The 18268-nt window shown below is 35.5% G+C and overlaps 2 protein-coding genes across 3 annotated transcripts; both read left to right on the top strand.

Annotated features, from left to right (window-relative positions):
• The first annotated feature begins 2041 nt into the window (after nt 1-2041).
• Nucleotides 2042-8404, top strand: LOC128680263 (zinc finger protein 713-like). Of its 2 annotated transcripts, none has more exons than XM_053763312.2 (6): nt 2042-2172; nt 3382-4455; nt 4546-4644; nt 5103-5221; nt 5575-5736; nt 6162-8404. In XM_053763312.2, the coding sequence occupies exons 2-6, from the start codon at nt 3522-3524 to the stop codon at nt 6393-6395; spliced, it is 1548 nt and encodes a 515-aa protein (XP_053619287.1). In that variant the 5' UTR covers nt 2042-2172; nt 3382-3521; the 3' UTR covers nt 6396-8404. The 2 variants fall into 2 exon arrangements, with proteins under 2 accessions (XP_053619287.1, XP_053619288.1); XM_053763313.1 differs by having other exon boundaries at nt 2055-2172; nt 3504-4455.
• A 976-nt stretch (nt 8405-9380) lies between these two features.
• Nucleotides 9381-17739, top strand: LOC128680258 (vitellogenin-like). The gene is made up of 7 exons (XM_053763299.1): nt 9381-9510; nt 11281-13474; nt 13860-14067; nt 14231-15218; nt 15302-16192; nt 16357-16534; nt 16634-17739. Exons 1-7 carry the CDS (start codon nt 9480-9482, stop codon nt 17466-17468), a joined length of 5325 nt encoding a protein of 1774 aa, XP_053619274.1. The 5' UTR covers nt 9381-9479; the 3' UTR covers nt 17469-17739.
• Nucleotides 17740-18268: the final 529 nt, after the last annotated feature.

Here is an 18268-nt window from a genome sequence, read left to right as displayed (position 1 = left end):
ACACGTAGGGTAAGCCCCGGGGCAAAGCTAGTTTAAAACAAAGCTAGAATAAAGATTGATTTATGCAAATTTGTCTCCCTTTGTGTAGGCTAAATTCCAAAGTTCCGAGTCCTATTATTTCTTGTGTGTAAAATTTACCTACAAACGAATTGTTAATTTAATTAATGCGTGATTTATTTTTGTCTTTAATTGTTTGTTTTCTACGTTTTCGTTTCAATTTCAATTAATTTTTGAGTTGATTTTTTTTTAATGCAGCTTGTTGTTGAAATACAATAAGCGTAAAATCAAAAATATATATTTTACCTCCGGAACGATTGCTTATTTCTCTAAATATAGTAATAATAAAATTTGTACTTTTTTTATTTAAATTCGCACCCTCTACGTTTATGCTAACTCTATGACCCTTTCGTGACGACTCATTTGTTGAAAAAGTGCTGAAGATTTTATTTTTATTACAATCAATAAAACATTATAATGTGCTTGAAAAGATACAAGTTTCTTTTGGACATTGAGAAATTGGGGTTTTTAACCAACTTGAAAGAGGGAAGGATCCAGTTTAACCTCATTAGGTTATAAATTAAATCAATAAAAATAAACTAATTTTTCACTTGATATAATAATTGCAAAATAAAATCGATTTTCCATATTTATGAATGGAATTTACTGCGTTAAAATATGTTTCATACTACGAGTAAGTTCTCCGTCCGCGAAGATCATAAAAGTTAATCAAGGGAAAGGTTTATAAAGTAGATATTCTTTTCAGTTAGCAACATGTCACAGTTTAATCTAACTCCACCGTCCACACCGATTGGCCTTCGTATTTCAAAACCCCTGGCTCTGTCTACCCCGTCAGGGATGATGATAGTGATACTGTTATCTGGATAAGAGAATTCTAAAGGCTAAAACAACTATCCAGAAAACTATGAAACGAAGTCTCTTGTTTCATTTTATTGTCCATTTGCGACAAGTAATAACATCACAGAAAATTTCTCGCGGTTTTAGCGTCCGCCTACTATATGCCGCTAGATATTTATAGGTAATCTTAAGAGTCATGTCATATGCCTTTAGGCGACTTGAATAAAATATTGTTATATACAGTGTTAGCAATAACACACTCGATAAGAAAGAAATAAAGTGTTCGTATACTTTAAAAGCCTTATTTTTTTTGCAATAATGTTTAAATAAAAAAAATCGTGGTATCTTGCTAGTTTTAAACCGAAATGAGATGAGTCATGCGTTGGAATGAAAAAGATTTTATTTTAAGCCAAACGTCACGTGTCACGTGGCAAGTACTTAGATGGAATGTGCCAAAACTATTGTGCGGATGGCATCACTCATTTGAACCTTTTTTCGGTTTCTTCCTTAGCGGTTAAATCTCGGAATTCAGGGTCCCACACTTAACGGCTAAGGAAGAAACCGAGCAAGAAAGAAAAGAGAGCCTTTTCCTGGTTTCTTCGTCGGCTGTTTTGTGTGACCCAGAAACCGCATTCCGACTTTGCGAAACCGAAAAGAAAAAGTGAAGAAAAATTAAACCTTTTTCTGAAGACATAAAGTCCTATGTCTATTTGTATTTTATAACCTAAAATATTCGATTTTATTTCTCTGACCATAACAAAATTAAAATATAATCTGATTAGTCGAATTTAAAGCTTATTAACTATAATACCTCCAATCGTAACCTAGGTACATCGTCAAGATATTATCTCCCATACAGCCAAGGATCTAGAAAAAAATATAGCAATGAAAATCAATCAGTAGGGCCATTTGAAAAATCTATCTTTACTTCACATAGAAAAATTAAAATTAATGACGCCATGATTTCATAAAAATCCATTTAAATGGATAATGTATGGCGCCAAAAGACTTAAAAACCTTACAAATTTAAGAACAACGCTAAAACTTTAAATGACAAAGCATTTAGAACTCTACTGCTAAAGAAATAAGAAAGACTTCTTATTTTCGGTGTGTACATGGATACTGGCTGGAACACATGTGTACAGTTTTTTTTTTCTATCCTTGGATAAGTGTGGGCTCCCGTGGTATTCCTGAATCGACTACTAATGAAGGCGGTTGTACGCATCCCTATTTTCCGTGTCATTTTGACAGTTCGCGCCATTTTTGTGACGTTGTTTTTTTGAGTGAAATTTTATCAGATTCCAATTGGATTTTTTGGTGAGTTTTTTTTATATTTCTTTTTTTTGTGTAGTGTGTGTGCTTTATAAGAGTACAAAATATCTTAGGAATGTTACTTTCAGCCAAATTTGAATTATTGTTTTTTAATGTGCAACTATAAAAAAGTCCCATTTTCTTAAAACTAAGTACGTATGCCTTGGTTGCTGATATATATTTTGAAATATTTATAGTCCATAAATGCAAAAGTCTGTCTGTTCCGCTTTTGCGGTTCATAACCGCTGGACGTTAAAGACGTTCAAACATAGGCTACTAATATTTTCAAAAATCTACCCCCAAATTACTATAATGGGGGGAAAGGAATAGTATTTTTATAATGAACATTAACTTAACTTATGATCCCTTTATTGGACAAACAAATATTAATCAAATTAAATAAGTTAATTCCTAAACCTGAATTTAAATTATACTTAAAAAATCATTATACTCATACCTTCTTATATGTATTTTCTTTCAATTTGATATTTTTATATAATATTTTTATTGATGTATTTTCTTCCAATTTGATATTTTTATATAAATGATTTTTTTACATATTTTTAGATGTCAAGTGATAAAAATAAACTAAGTACTGCTAATAAATCTACTACATAATATAATTTGTCTGTATATAATAATATAAATAGTAACTTTGTTATAAAATTGGTTATTTTGTTCAAAATATATAATCATATATGAATTATATTATGTGTAGTATATTACCTATAAATCTATAATAGGTAATAGACACATAATATAATTGTAGCGTAGATGTTGTTTCATAAATATTTCGTTACTGAGAACTATTTCCACATTTTCTACGGTAAAACATAATAAACCTTCTAAAGCAGATATTCCTTTATTTAAAAGAAAATTAATCGTGGATATTCTCGAGAAGTTGATGTCCTTAGACTAACCCTACCCTCTAGTCTTCCATACCTATCAAGATCGCTATTAAATCCAAATCAATATAATGTACTGAAACAAAAACAATGTAAAGACTAGAATTCAACGCAACATTATTTATATTCATCTAAAAATATCATTTCAATTTGGTTCATGTTAAAAATAAAATCGTTATTAGCAAAACAGCACATTACATCCGCAAAATTATATAAAAAAAAAAACTTCCTTCTCAACTGTAAGATAGCAACAACAGAAACACGTGTCGTAATAATAAAACTAAAAAGCGATTAAATTTATAATTCGCAGATGCTGAAGCCACGCGTGATGAGACGCAGAGAAAGTTTATTTTTATAATAATAGCAAAACCACATGCAAAACACCAGCACACCACATGTCAATAAGCACCTAAGTCTACTGAACTTTTGTAGGTAAATGAACTTGGCAACATGGCCGACTACGAGCTGATACCTACTTACGATGAAGATGAACTATTTCAAGATAAAGATAATAATGTTACTGATCTACACACTTATTATATGACGCAATTCAATTTAGAACTAGAAAATGGAAATAAGAAAAACGATAATTTTAAATATGGTGTAGAAGAAAGTTTTGATTTCGAAGTTTTAGACGATTGGAATCAACATCAGAGTAACGTGACAGATTTCGAAATTATTGGACAAGTCATCGATGGTAATGTCAACGAACAAAACATGAAAGAAGTTTTACTTGATTTAGATAGCATAGACTTTGATGAAAGTTTTAATACAGAATCGAATCATGGCAAACCTCAAGAAAAACAGAGCTATGAAATTAACAACGAATATATCGATGACGAGTCATTAATAGATGAACTTTGTAGGGAAGACAATGAAAACTGTAGATTAAGTCCTAACGCTTTCAATGAGGAATTTAATGAAAAATCAGCAGATGACAAAATCAACCTGCCATCTATAGAGGCTGCATTTTCAAAGAGATATGGTACTTATAACAATACAGACATAGTTGTGCAGCAAAATTTTGAAACACAAATCAATACTATACCCGTAATGAATAGTTTAGAACATTATAGTTATCCTAATAATGTACTTTACAATCTTGAGACAGATAAAAACTATATTTTGCCTGATACACCAACAAGTTGTACGGAATTCAGTTTTGAGAAGAATGAGAGAAAGGTATCAATATCGGAATCGATCGAGAGTGATGTTCAAAGTATGAGTTATTATGATGGAAACTCGGAAACTTTCGACGAAGAAGATTTGTTTGTAAATTTAGATGATTTTGGTCTAACATTAGAAACAGAGGAAGCTATAGGTACAGTTGAAGATCGTGGTTATTATGAACATGAAAGAAAGACAGAAAAAAATAGAACTCAGGGTGCGTAAATATTATAACTAATTTAAAAAAAAATCAAATGTAAGATAAAATAAATATCGATGTGTATGTTAATTGTGTTTTGTTTTACAGGAGATAGGGTTTGTTCATGGGAGCATTGCTACGAAAGATATCCAAATCAAAACACTCTTGTGGAACATATTGAAAGGGTCCACGTGAACACTTATAAAGGTAAACCAAAACTCCTTTCATAAATTTTTAAAAATAAATTTTCGGCCAGTTCTTATTTATGATTAGATAAAAATGCTTTTTATTTTATTTTAGAAAATATAATCCGAATCCTAATCACCGAATGGTGATTCGTCCTCTTAAATCCAACTAATCTTACCTATAATATAATAAATGCCAAAGTAAGTCACGCTTTCACGGCTAAAACACTGGGCCGATTTTGGTGAAATTTATAAAAAATATATAATATTCTATAAAAAATATATAATATTCTTTTATAAATTTCACCAAAATCGGCCCAGTGTTTTAGCCGTGAAAGCGTGACAGACAGACTTTGGCAATTTAAAGCTTCTAAATTGTTTAAAATGTAATAATTATATATTGTCTTACAATTTATAACACAATATTTAATGATTACATTTTAAACAATTTAGAAGCTTTAAATTTCGTATCAATCTTAGGTGACGAATTCAGCTGTCTATGGAGGGACTGCGCACGCGCACGACGGCCCTTCAACGCGCGGTACAAGCTCCTAATACACATGAGAGTTCACTCTGGCCACAAACCCAATAGGTGTCATGTAAGTGTGCCATCTATATGTAAACTTCTATACTAATATTATTAAGAGAAAAGATTTTGTAATGAACAAACTCAAAAACTATTGGGCCGCTTTTGATAAAACTTGGCACAGAGATAGACAAAAACTTCACATAGGCTACTAATTATGGTTTTACACGAGCGAAGCCAGGCCGGGTGGCTAGTGTGGTTATAAAACCCAAGCAAACATATATTATGATTTGCCATATAAAATTGTTAATATAAATTTTAGTTTATGTATTATCATTAGAGACGACAAATAAATTAAGCGATATATTGTACTTAATTTTTGTTACATATTATTATGGAGTATTATAATGAAGTTTTTTCCCACAGCACCCCGGATGTGGGAAGGCGTTCTCACGACTAGAAAACCTGAAGATCCACATGAGATCCCACACGGGGGAGAGGCCATACGCCTGTCCAGCTCCTCATTGTAAGAAGGCTTTCTCCAACTCCTCAGACCGGGCGAAACACCAAAGGACACATTTTAATGCTGTAAGTTATTATACCCTGTCTCTCTCTCTCTCTCTCATCTCCGCATCTCTGTTGCTTTCGGGGGACTGACGGCGCGAAGTCAGCGTAAGAAATGACCTTAAAACTTTGATTCGGCTGTAATTTTACAACTGATGATGCCGGCCTGATATTAAACCTCCATGGGAATGCTATATCCTAGCTAATAATTAATGTGAAAGTATGTTTGTTACCTCTTCACGATTTCATCTAATTAACCATTCTTCCTCAAATTTTGCATACGTGTAGTTTGAAGTACAGAAAAGGACATAGGATTTTCGTCACGAGAAAATAAATGTCCCGTGGGAAATTTACCTGAGCGGATATGATATACTGATTGGATTTAGGCAGCCTTGCAGTGTCAATTCTTAACCAATCGAAAAGTCTCCTATCCCCAATTTTATTTCTAGAGGCCGTACGCCTGCGGAGCCATAGGTTGCGGAAAGCGATACACTGACCCATCATCCTTGAGGAAACACGCCAAGTCACATCCCCACATCAACGTGCCCCGCACGTGCATAGCACCAGCTCGACCAATCAGAAGACCAGAGCAGGAACAACTAGTCCCAAGTTCTCCGGCTAAATTAGCCACGTTAAGATGCATTAGGGATAAACTGACAGTGCCTAGAATGCAAAGATTGTAATAAAATATGCTATAACTGTCTCCTATATTGTAGTCCCATAATGAGTATTTTAGGATTTTGAGTAAAACGTTGTGGACCGTTGAGGAGGAGTGGAACAGTATGACGGAAGAATAGTTCACCTATTGATTGGTATTCGACGAGAAAGAAAAGTATGTATGTAATCATATATTCAAAGTCGATAAATATGTCACTTTAATAAATAAATAATAAATAAATATATCAGGACAAATCACACAGATTGAGCTGGCCCCAAATTAATTTCGAGACTTGTGTTATGGGATACTAACTCAACGATACTATATTTTATAACAAATACATATATAGATAAACATCCAAGACCCGGGCCAATCAGAAAAAGATCATTTTCCATCATGACCCGACCGGGGATCGAACCCGAGACCTCTCGGTTCAGTAGCAAGAACTTTACCACTGCGCCACTGAGATCGTCACTTTAGTTAATTAGTTTTATTAATTACGTGATTTACTACTTTTTCGGTCTCGTTAAAGTATTATAAGAAATACTTCCCGACTCCAAAATCTGTGACGTCACAATATATTATCTGTCATACAAGCTCCATATAAAATTTTGTTTTTGACATTAGAAAATCGTGTCTGATTTGAGTATTTAACTAATAGCCAAATTTTTTACCCCCGACTATAGAATGATAAGACAATGTCCGTGGCGTCGTAACAGCCAAACGGCTGAACCGATTTTGATCTAGTTTTTTTCATTTGAAAGATAATTTAATCGAGTATTTTCTTATGTATGTTTAGAAAATGTATGATCAGCCGCTTGGAAGCTATCATTTTTTTTCTAGCGGATGTGAGACCAGCCACTTTATCTTAATTATTTTATTTAATTTTTTTAACTATGTGTATGTATATATTCCTAGAAACATCGGGACCAAAGTGCTTCCAAACACAAATTAATTTTAAGAAAATTGATGCTCAATTTAGTAATTAAGACTGAATTATTGGCTCAATTGTTTAACTTGTATTGAAATATATTATAATTTGTGTGTTTGAAACACAGTTTGATGCATTTATTTTTAAGTTTAATAGTTCAATGGATTTTAATTGACAATATAATGTCTTCCAATATTTTGATATATCAGGCGAGATTTTTCTAGTCTTGCTTGTACAATATATTATACTAATAAAAATATGAAAAGTTTAAATATAGATATATTTTATGAAAAATTAAAAAATAATAATAATTGTAAAATTTTACACGTGACGTGAGACTCTTGTTTTATAGGTAAATATTTTTTAATACGTTTATTACAATTAAATATAAAATTAAATTGATTTTTCTCACAGTTTACTGAAGTCAGTGACCAAGTATTTCTCGATAAAATTGTGTTAGTTTATGTATTTGGTTGTGTGTGACACAGATCTCTTATGCTAAAAAAGGTTAATAATTAAAATTTTAGTTTTCCTAAAAGACACCTACTTTTGCTCAATTTTTATGAACCTAGATAAAAATATATGAAATTATAATGTATAAATTATAATTATAATGTGTATACGCATACTTAAGTGTCTACGTATTTTAAAGTTAAGAAAAATAGAATAACTATCTATAAATATATATTAAGTAAGAAAGTCCTTTCTTACTTAGATATACTTTTGAAAAATGTACAAATTGCATGCTTTCCAAAGAATCTCCTATTAATATAGGTAGGTTATTAAAATTTTTGTTTTTACTTATAAGATTTTCCATTTTAAGATCTCTATAAAATAATTTTAAATAATATTTAGTAATATAAGTGATAAATCAAGATATTTGTCTGAAAATATTTTTTTACAATTTAATATAATTTTTTTTAATTCTTTCTATAATATTCAGAGAATGAAGCCACAGGCAAAATCATTGTAAGTACTTAAAATAATTTTAAAATTGAAAATATTTGTAGAAATATATTAATAGCAAGCATCGAAGATTCGAAAACCTCATGAAAAATGGACAATATACAAAATTGTTGTTAACGACAAGTGTCTTTATTTATTTCCCTCCTGCGTCTGAAAACAGCACTCAATGTGGTCAATCGACCACTGCACTTTGGTTGGACATTGTCCAACCAAATTGTATTATATTATCTGTTTCTTACATTTTATTATCTTTTTAAACGTTTTAAAAAATTAATTGATTATTTTTTAAATATTTATCTATCTTGAATCTTTGGTACGAATCATTTGAAAGAACCGAAAAAAAAACTTTGAATTTTCAACACGCACATTTTTTATACACGCACATTTTTCGCTATGCAACTGTAAATACCACCATATTCCCTGCAGTAGATTTTGCGCGAATAAACACACAGAACGCTAAACAAAACAATTTTTATTTCAAAAAAATGTTTTGGCTTCTATTAGTCCCATAAAAACCCTAATATGTACAGATATAGCCTACTATATATGTATAGACTAAATAAATAATTTAAATTAATTTAAAAAAAAACATGCACAATTAATGGCCTACATCTTTCATTTCTCCACTTAAACGTGAACATGACTCTCTCTAATCTCTGCATATTCCAGGGTGCGTTCGGAGTTATGAAGCCGCGAAGCCCGGGGCCTACGAAAAATATTTTTATTTTTTTTAACTTAAACATATACCCATAGATAAAAGAAATATATCGTGTACCTAATCTATACCTCATATTATTATAAAGAAGTAAGCGTCTGTAACTTTGTGAGTTTGTATGTTTGAGGCGGGTAATCTCCAAAACTACTGAACCGATTTCAAAAATGCAATCTTGGATAATGTAACTTTCAAATGCTTTCACCATTTGAAAGTTACATTATCCAAGATTGGCTATAGGCCATATTTTATCTCCAAATTCCCACGGGAGCGAAGCCTCGGACAACATCTAGCAACTAATAATCTAAAATCTTTATCGTCTATAAAAGCTATGCCTTGGCAAAATACATTGTAATTATCTATCGTACGCAAACATACGGGTCAGGGGTTCTGTTAGACACACGTGTACTCACATAATATAAGCTAGGTTCGATTCCCGGAGAGACAGAAGTGATCTTCTCCTAGAACCAGAAACACCTAAGTTCCACTGAAGGTGAAACATGAAGATTTTGGTTCTAACGGCGTTTATCGGTAAGTCTTTACAAGTTTTCGTTTAGTAGTTTCACCTGTCCCGATTCCATTCCATGTCCAATTGTTTCGAGTTAAAATTTACCACGTCGGTTCATGATCGTATAGGTCGTATTCATGACAATGGAGTTCTCCTCCCTTCTTGTTGTCTTATAGAGTTAAAACAGCTTCAGTGTCCACGACAATGCATTATTATGCTATGCATGACCTGACGGTGCATCCAGGAACGGACTACAGCACGGACGTAGGTTTTTGTCAGGTGATGCCACAAGATCTCTGTGACGAGAATGAATGTGGCCAAAACGATATTTTTGTAATAAACTTGTTATTAACGTTTCGGAAGAAAACCGTTGAGGAGTTCCCTCGTCGGGAGCCGATCCTGGGTGCACCACCAGGTCATGTTTATCATATAATGCTTTTTCATGGAATCCGAAGCTACGTGGGAAATTTTAACTCGTTATTAATTATGATTTTGTATTGCGTAGATAAATAGCTAGGTGTCAGCAACATTATAATATATTTTGGTGCAGTAAATTTTATTTAATGTGCAGCGAAATGACTTGTCCAAATACTAGTAGTTTGTAGCATTGGTAAACATAATTTAATTTAGAATATGACGTGAAAAAGTGCCTGTGAAGGTCTAATTTCTGAATAAATGATTTGATTTTGACTAACAATAACTGGAATAAACAATTGATTTTTAAATTTTATATTTTATGTACTACTAAGGGTTTATCCTATTTTGTCATGTTTGTCCGTCCGTCTTCGGTTTAGAGACTGCTGGTGCTAGAAACCTATAATCAACAAACACTAAAAAACATTTAAAAAAAACAATACTTTGAATAAAGTCTCACAACGCACTTCTTCAACCGTAAAAAGTTGTAAGAACCATGTACCTAATACAAAGTCGGTTATTAATTTATTCAGTTCTCTACTTAAGGGACCTTGTGTTGTTTTAAGTTGTTACGTAATGAGCGAACCTAACAATATCCTATAGTGATCATTTCAATATATTAAATGTTTTATATAAATAAATTGACTCGGCCATTTACGTTTTCTGGCAAACTAAGTTATCGATCCTAATTCGCAACAAATTTTGCAACTTCATGAAATTCCACGATCACTACTGTACTATTATTGTCTTAATATAACGGATTCTTTTCATTATTGGTATGACTATATTTAAAGTAGGAATACATTTACAACCCAGGGTTGTTTTATTTTATGAGCTATGAAAAGCTGAATCTTTAATTTAGTTTCCCGTGTCCCGATATTCGCTTCGTCTGTCTGTAATCAAATCCCGCAAGTTAGATTTCTCCTACTTCCAGTTGACCTACAGATTTAAAATTTCCCACGTGGTCGCTTCAGTTTCATGCATTATTATGATAAGCATTTTAAATTTATTTTAATAAATTTCCTGCGACTTTAACTGATTTAAACCTTTTGAAATATATTTTGATATAAGTATAATTTATCTAACTAGTGGCCCGTCCCGGCTTCGCTCGGGTAAATACGAAATAACTTATACACCTAAACCTACCTCAAGAATCACACTATCTATTTTAAAACCACATGAAAATCCGTGCAGTACCGAACCTAGGACCTTTCGATTCACAGGCAGGCTTAACCATTACACCACCACCACCGCCATGAAAAAATATAATGACAGCGCGGTCGCGGCAGTCAAAACGTTCAACCCTTTTAGACAATATAAGGACGTTACTATTTAGGTTTTCCTGTCTGTTTAAATAAAATTTCTCTTCTTTTTCTTAGCCGCCATCGCACTAGGCGACCCCAAGGCAGACGTCAACCAGAGCCAATGGCCATGGCAGGTCGGCAAGCTATACCGATACGAGGTCGTCTCCACTAACCTGGCCCGACTCCAGGAGGGCCAGAGCTCCGGGAGCGTCTTTCGAGCTCGCTTCCTCATCCGCACCGTGGCTCCCGGCATCCTCCAGGCCAAACTGGAAGACCCACAACATGCAATACTCCACCAAGACATCCTCAACATCCGAGAACTCCCTCAAGATCTCAAATACAAACCAGTTCCCAAACTGGACGAACTTTTTGAGATCACCGTTCAAGGAGGACGCATTCTCTCCCTAACTCTGCCTTCAGCCTTCACTGTCCCTCAAGAGAACTTGCTCAAAGGTCTAATTGGTACTCTGCAAGTAGATTTATCTACTTACCGCGTCATGCACAATGTACACGACCAATATGACAAGGACACGTACCAAGGCCAATTTAGCAAGATGGAAACTGACGTCACAGGTGACTGCAAGACTCTGTACACAATTTCACCAGTTTCTTCGGAATGGCGACGTGAACTGACACATTTACAGCCTACCAGCGATCCCATTGAGATTACCAAGAGCAAGAACTATGGTCACTGCCACCACAGAGTTGCGTATCACTTCGGAGTGCCCAAAGGTTCCGAATGGACCGGCACAGCCCATAAATCGAACGAGGAACAGCTTGTGAGACGCTCGACTGTATCACGTATTTTGGCTGCCAAGCAGGGACCCATTTACAAAGCGGAAACCACCAGCACTGTCCAGGTAAACCCGCTTTTATTCGGCAAACAAAAGGGTGAAGTACTCAGCTACATACAAATGAACCTGGTTGCATTCGAAAAAGACAATGAATCTGTAAATTTGAACTGGCCAAAGACAGGTCGTCGCGCTGTGCGTAACCTGTTGTACTCCGTGGGCAGTAAACCCATTGCCATTCACGATAGCTCTTCATCGTCTTCGTCATCAGAGTCCGATGAACACGAGTATGCTGAAATAAATGCCGTTAACCCTAGGGTACGTCGTTCACTCCAAAAAATCGTGGATGTAAAACGAAGTGATGAAGACTCCAGTTCGTCCAGCTCTTCCAGCGAATCCTCGGACCGATATGTCAACGACGACCTGCCCACTAACAACGAGCCAGCATATGCTGCTCTTTACATGAGCCCACAGCCGCGCGCTGATAAAAAACAGAACCCAATGAATGTTCAGAAACTTGTTCAAGATATCGCTCAACAACTGCAAAACCCTAGCAACATGCCGAAGAACGATTTCCTCGCCAAATTCAGCATCTTGGTCCGCATCCTTGCATCCATGAGCTTCGAGCAATTGAGCCAAACCAGCCGCGGTATGGAAATTGCCAAGACTGCAAACAACATCGTCAAGTCAGACATGTGGATGGTTTACCGCGACGCTATTGCCCAAACTGGTACTCTCCCCGCTTTCCAAGAAATCAGGAACTGGGTCCAAACCAATAAGATCCAAGACGAGGAAGCAGCTCAGGTCATCGCTAGCCTTGGTGGTTCTCTACGCTACCCCACGAAAGAGATTATGGTTCAGTTCTTCAACCTGGCAATGAGCGACAATGTGAGACAGCAACCGTACCTAAACAGCACTGCTCTGCTTACCGCCACCAGATTCATCAACCAGGGCCAAGTCAACAACGAAACAGCGCACCATTTCTACCCCACGCATATGTATGGCCGTCTCGCCCGCAAGCATGATCCGTTCGTGTACCGGGAAATTCTGCCTCGTCTGTCTCAGGAGTTGAGGCAAGCTGTCCAACAAGGCGACAGCGTGAAGGCTCAAGTGTTCATCAGAGCCATTGGGAACTTGGGACACCGTCAAATCCTGCAGGAGTTCACTCCTTACTTGGAAGGTCAAGTGCCAGTGACCACATATCTGCGCCGTGAAATGATCAACTGTTTGGACGTCCTAGCTCATCAACATGACAAGTTGGTTCGTACTGTGCTTTTCAAGATCTTGAAGAACACGGCTGAGCCGTACGAAGTGAGGGTTGCAGCTATCCATAACATCCTGATGGCGCGCCCGACTCCGGCTATGATGATGGTCATGGCTCAGATGACTCACACTGACCCCGCCATCCACGTGCGCGCGGCTCTGAGGTCTAGCATCGTATATGCAGCTCAACTGAAGAACCCTCGCTACATGGACCTGTAAGTTGAAATTTTATGTTTTTCTCACCGGCACTTTTATTTACTTTTTGGCTGCTTGTCTATCTTTCCAAGTGTGATATAATGCTCAATTCGAAAATATAAATAAAACTTCATAAACAACTTAAGTCTCGTCTAGTAATGTCTCGTCTCGCCATTGTTTTCTTGGGATGATCGATCGAATTTAACAAGCTTAATTTGAGCGCCAGTTTTCCTTTCCGTATGATAGTTGACAGTAGGTTGCCAGTTTATTGAATTGAAAGTTACTAATAATATTTTAAAGCATTAATTTAAATAATTGATAATAATATCCTTACAGAATTTAAAATAAGTTATATTTAATTCTGATTTCTAAGCATATTTTTAATCGTGCACATAATAATTTCAGAGCAAGGACGGCACTTGCTGTTAAATGGATGCTGTCTAAAGAAGATTTAGGAGTGCAATATTCCGGCAAGATCCTCCAAGACTCCTTCAGTGATGAATACGAACTGGGCATCATGAGTGCTTTAACCTACACTGGCAGTCGGGACAGCCTATTCCCTAACTTCTTGAAGTATTCCCTAAGGAGCAAAGCATGGAACAACGCCAACACCGTATGTAAATTTATTAAATACGTTTATTAATATTCATTATTGAAAAAATTTTATACCTTATTTTTAAAATAATATATTATAATATATAAAATAATCCATTATATAATATATAATGGATTATTTTATATAAAAAAATAATTACATAATTTTTATTATATTCCAGATCTCAGCGTCTTTCTCGAACGTACGCCAGTTCAGTAATTATATTGAAGAGCAAATTAGAAAGATATACAAGCCTAGCTTAAAATCAGAACCAAACCAGCGTTTCTCACCAGAAAAGATCGCTGAAGAACTAAACATCAAGCGCGACGATCAACAGCCTTTCGCAGCATCTTTCTACGTCGATATTCTAAACCAGCAAAGATATTTCAGCTTCAATGATTACGATCTTCAGGAACTTCCTAGAACCATTGCCCAATACTTTTCCAAACTCGGTGCTGGTATCGATAAGCACTACACGAAGGTTCTTAATCAAGCTCAGGTTTCTATTATGTTCCCTGTAGCTACTGGTATGCCTTTCATTTACAAGTACAAAGAGCCTACAGTTATTCATATGCAAGGTAAAGTTCAAGGACAAGTTCAAAATGAGAAGAAGCTGGATGCGTCAGCTACATTATCCAAAGAAATCTCCTTCACTTATGCTAGAAATCTTGATGGAAGCCTCGGATACATGGACACTCTTGTGAACCAGTACATCAGTGCTGGGGTCGTCAACAAACTACAAGTTAATGTTCCTGTAAAACTGGAATTGCAAATGAAATCTGGTCAACTTAAGATAACTTTGGACCCTCTGCATCCCGAACAAGACCAAACTATCTTGCATTACAGCGTGTGGCCTTACACTGCAGTTCAGATGAAAGACTCTCTAGTAACCATTTCACAAGACCCTAATACGAAACTTATCACTCGTCCTCACAAAGAGTCGGTGATTGACACCAAGTTTGGCAAGACTTTAGGCATCGTTTTCCAATTCCAAGGTTACTCTTACTCGTCAGATTACAAAAATGTCGGAAACTTGTTCAACTCTGCTGATTGGCTTTCGAATATTGCCTTTGCATCAAAACAGAAGGACATAGCCCTAACTCATTACAACTTGAGATATCTTGCTAAACAGAGTCAAAACAAACGAATTTCTCTAACTGCTGTTTATGGTTAGTATATTTTGTATTACTTCTGATTTATGGTTTTAAGAGATTGAGAATGTAGCCTAAAATTTGTGTAATATTTCTTTCAGATGGTTATTACAACTTGAAAGAAAAGGCGCAAGAAGATTCCACCCCAGCTAAGATCGAGGATGCTACCCCCAATAGCGAGGCTCGTCGCCAACAACTTGTGAAACGCGTATCATCTGGCATCAATACTGCTAAAGCTCAAGTTCTTGACGTCAGTGCATCTTTTGAAGGTCTTCAGCCGTCAAACTACGTTTTTACTTACGCTATGGCTAGCAGCTTGGTGGACACTAAAATACAATACGCTTTTTATGCTGTTAGAAACTCACCACAGGAACCAGCCAACAACCAGATCAATGGGTTCGGAAAAGTTGTTAAGCCTGAAATATGGACCATGAACTTATTGGAAGCTCTTAACAAGGAAATGAAAACTATGTTCGAGGCTAATATCAACTATGGTCAAAATGGCAATGGACATATCAACGTCCAGGGTCACACCGAACGTACAAAGGAATACGTAGAACAAATAAGGAAGCATCCACTAACCAAAATGTGCGAGGAGGAGATGACCCATAACAACTTGTACCTAGATTCTTGTATGAGAGCTGTAGTTATAGCTCATGCTCCTAATTACATCAAAACATCAGTTTCTTATAATGACCTCAGCCCTGCCGTGAGGAGCATGTTCTACCAGGCATACAAAATACTTGAACACTTTGGTTACTGGTATACTGACGTTAACCCCATGAAGGTGACTGCTGATGGAAAACTTGAACTGGAAACTAAGATCTCATACTTTGAGAATAAACTTAATTTGGCTCTGAATACCAGATTAGGTGAAGTTCGCGCCAAGAATGTGCCTATTCCAAGGATGTCTGCTGGAGCTTTGGCTATTTACACACCTTTTAGAACAAACGAAATTGTCAAAAATTATTATACTAGGCAGCAATATCAACGTAAGTTTGTATTACTTTATATTATGCATTTTAAAGCAAAAGTTATACAATAGTGTCATTCCAAATTGTACGTGCGTTTATTTTAATGAATGATTAAATATTTTTTTAATTAAATGTCTTCACGAAATAAGTACCTCTACTCACGTTTACTATGTCCACTTTAGCATTCTGCACGATTGACTACAACGCAGTGAGGACATTCAGTAACCGTAAATACCAGTACACTCTGAGCCCATCATGGCACGTGGCGATGCATCACGATGGCAGCAGAGTCAACGACAAACTGACGGTACTCACCAGAAGGCCCAGCGTAATGCAGCAAGAGTTATATATTGCATACAAGTACGTTAAATTGATGATTTCTTATTTTATAATACGGTTATGGATGGTTTACGGATATTGAAGTGTGGATAATAATAATGTGGTAATATTTAATTACAGGGCCAATAATGGTATGCATTTGGAGATGGAAGTTCAAGCAGTTCCCGAAGGAAGTCAGAAATATAGAGTGAACGTAAACACCAACGCCAAGAAAATATCCGAGGGCGCGCTCACTATCTACTACGATGAGTTGGAACAGATTCCTCTGGTTCAATACTACACTGGCGCGGATGGAGTACTCCAGGTATTTATGAAGGAAGATCGTCTCCGTGCTATGTTTGATGGCCAACGCCTGGTTCTGCTCTCCAGTGAAGAACGCAATAACAATAGGGGCATTTGCGGATACATGTCTGGTTCCCCAAGATACGATTATCTCACTCCTTACGGAGTAGTTGATGAACCCCAGCAGTACGCTGCTTCTTACACTCTTAAAGATCAAAGTGACCCAAAGACGGAGCAATTCAAAGTAGAGGCCCAGAAACAGGCTTACCAATTAAAAAATAAATATACAGTCATTCTCCGAACAGACGATGAATGGAGTGACATGATGCACAGTCACTCTTCTTCGTCATCGTCTAAGGACAGTACCCATTTCAAGAATGTATATAGATCAAGGAGTTACTTAAAGGAGGACAACGAATGCCAGGTACAGCAGCAAGTGCAGTATTATGAGAATCATGGTGAAATTTGCATAAGTAATGCCCCTGTACCCGCTTGCCAGTCTCACTGCCGTGGTACTGAATATAAAGTCCAGTATGTGCAGGTTATTTGCCGACCTAAGATCGACCAGCTATACATCTCCTATAGGGACATGATCCGCCAAGGAGGAAACCCGAAGGTTGATGGTGAAACTCAGATTAAACACTACAGAGTACCAACCTCCTGCGTAGCTTAAATTTTATCCAAACAAACGGCTCAAAACAATGGTAAAATGATTGTAATTATTTGTATCTGTCAATATTTATGTATGTATTTTAAAACTTTTGGCAGTATATTTTATTATTATATGTAATTGAAATTCATAACTATTTGTGTAAATATGTGTATGTATTATTTTTCATTTCTTATATATACAGTATAAGTATTATTATAAATGTAGAATAGTTATTTATAATGAGCAGAGAAAAAAATAATAAAAAAATATATCTACTGATTGAAATAATAAACAGTTATTTATTTGTACTAAGTACCTATTTACCTTACCCAGTAAAATTATGAGAAATAGTGAATTATTATACGTACGAGTTGAACTAAAAATGTAATTCTTTACCTTACTGGCAACACAAAAATTATTAAGCTGTCACTGTCATTATGCCAGCTGTCTTGTCATCTACAAGTCATGGTTGAAGAAGTCCAACCAAATTTTGAGCATTGCGAATTTCGATTCGATTTGGGTTTCTATTGTATTCTGCAGTATTTTTATCACAAAGTATTAAGATTTGGTTCAAATCTGTGTAGGAAAAAATACATTTAACTATACTTTACTGTTTAACACGTGTGCCAGTCAGTGGCGTAGTCAGAATTCAAATTGATTTGTTCGAAATTGTTATTGTACATTTATTTTCGGCCAGCATTTATTTGGTAAGTACATATTTAAATATATTTTTTTATTGTTGACATAAGGAGAAAAAGTTTTGTAAAATAGGGGTATTTGGATGTATGTCTTTGATTGATCAAGCAAGGAGTAATTTTTTG

Source organism: Plodia interpunctella, chromosome 23 (assembly GCF_027563975.2).
Source record: "Plodia interpunctella isolate USDA-ARS_2022_Savannah chromosome 23, ilPloInte3.2, whole genome shotgun sequence".
Lineage (NCBI taxonomy): Eukaryota > Metazoa > Arthropoda > Insecta > Lepidoptera > Pyralidae > Plodia > Plodia interpunctella.
The sequence above is the reverse complement of the archived record's forward strand: the minus strand, read 5'-3'. Positions and strand labels throughout refer to the sequence as shown.

What these genes read in the sequence shown, in the direction of transcription:
- LOC128680263 (XM_053763312.2), top strand. Translation starts at nt 3,522, where the DNA reads ATGGCCGACTACGAGCTGATACCTACTTACGATGAAGATGAACTATTT. An exon ending in CCACGTGAACACTTATAAAG is followed by an intron (nt 4,645 to 5,102) that starts GTAAACCAAAAC and finishes TATCAATCTTAG; the next exon opens with GTGACGAATTCAGCTGTCTA. An exon ending in AAAGGACACATTTTAATGCT is followed by an intron (nt 5,737 to 6,161) that starts GTAAGTTATTAT and finishes TTTTATTTCTAG; the next exon opens with AGGCCGTACGCCTGCGGAGC.
- LOC128680258 (XM_053763299.1), top strand. Translation starts at nt 9,480, where the DNA reads ATGAAGATTTTGGTTCTAACGGCGTTTATCG. An exon ending in GGTTCTAACGGCGTTTATCG is followed by an intron (nt 9,511 to 11,280) that starts GTAAGTCTTTAC and finishes TCTTTTTCTTAG; the next exon opens with CCGCCATCGCACTAGGCGAC. An exon ending in TACTAGGCAGCAATATCAAC is followed by an intron (nt 16,193 to 16,356) that starts GTAAGTTTGTAT and finishes TGTCCACTTTAG; the next exon opens with CATTCTGCACGATTGACTAC.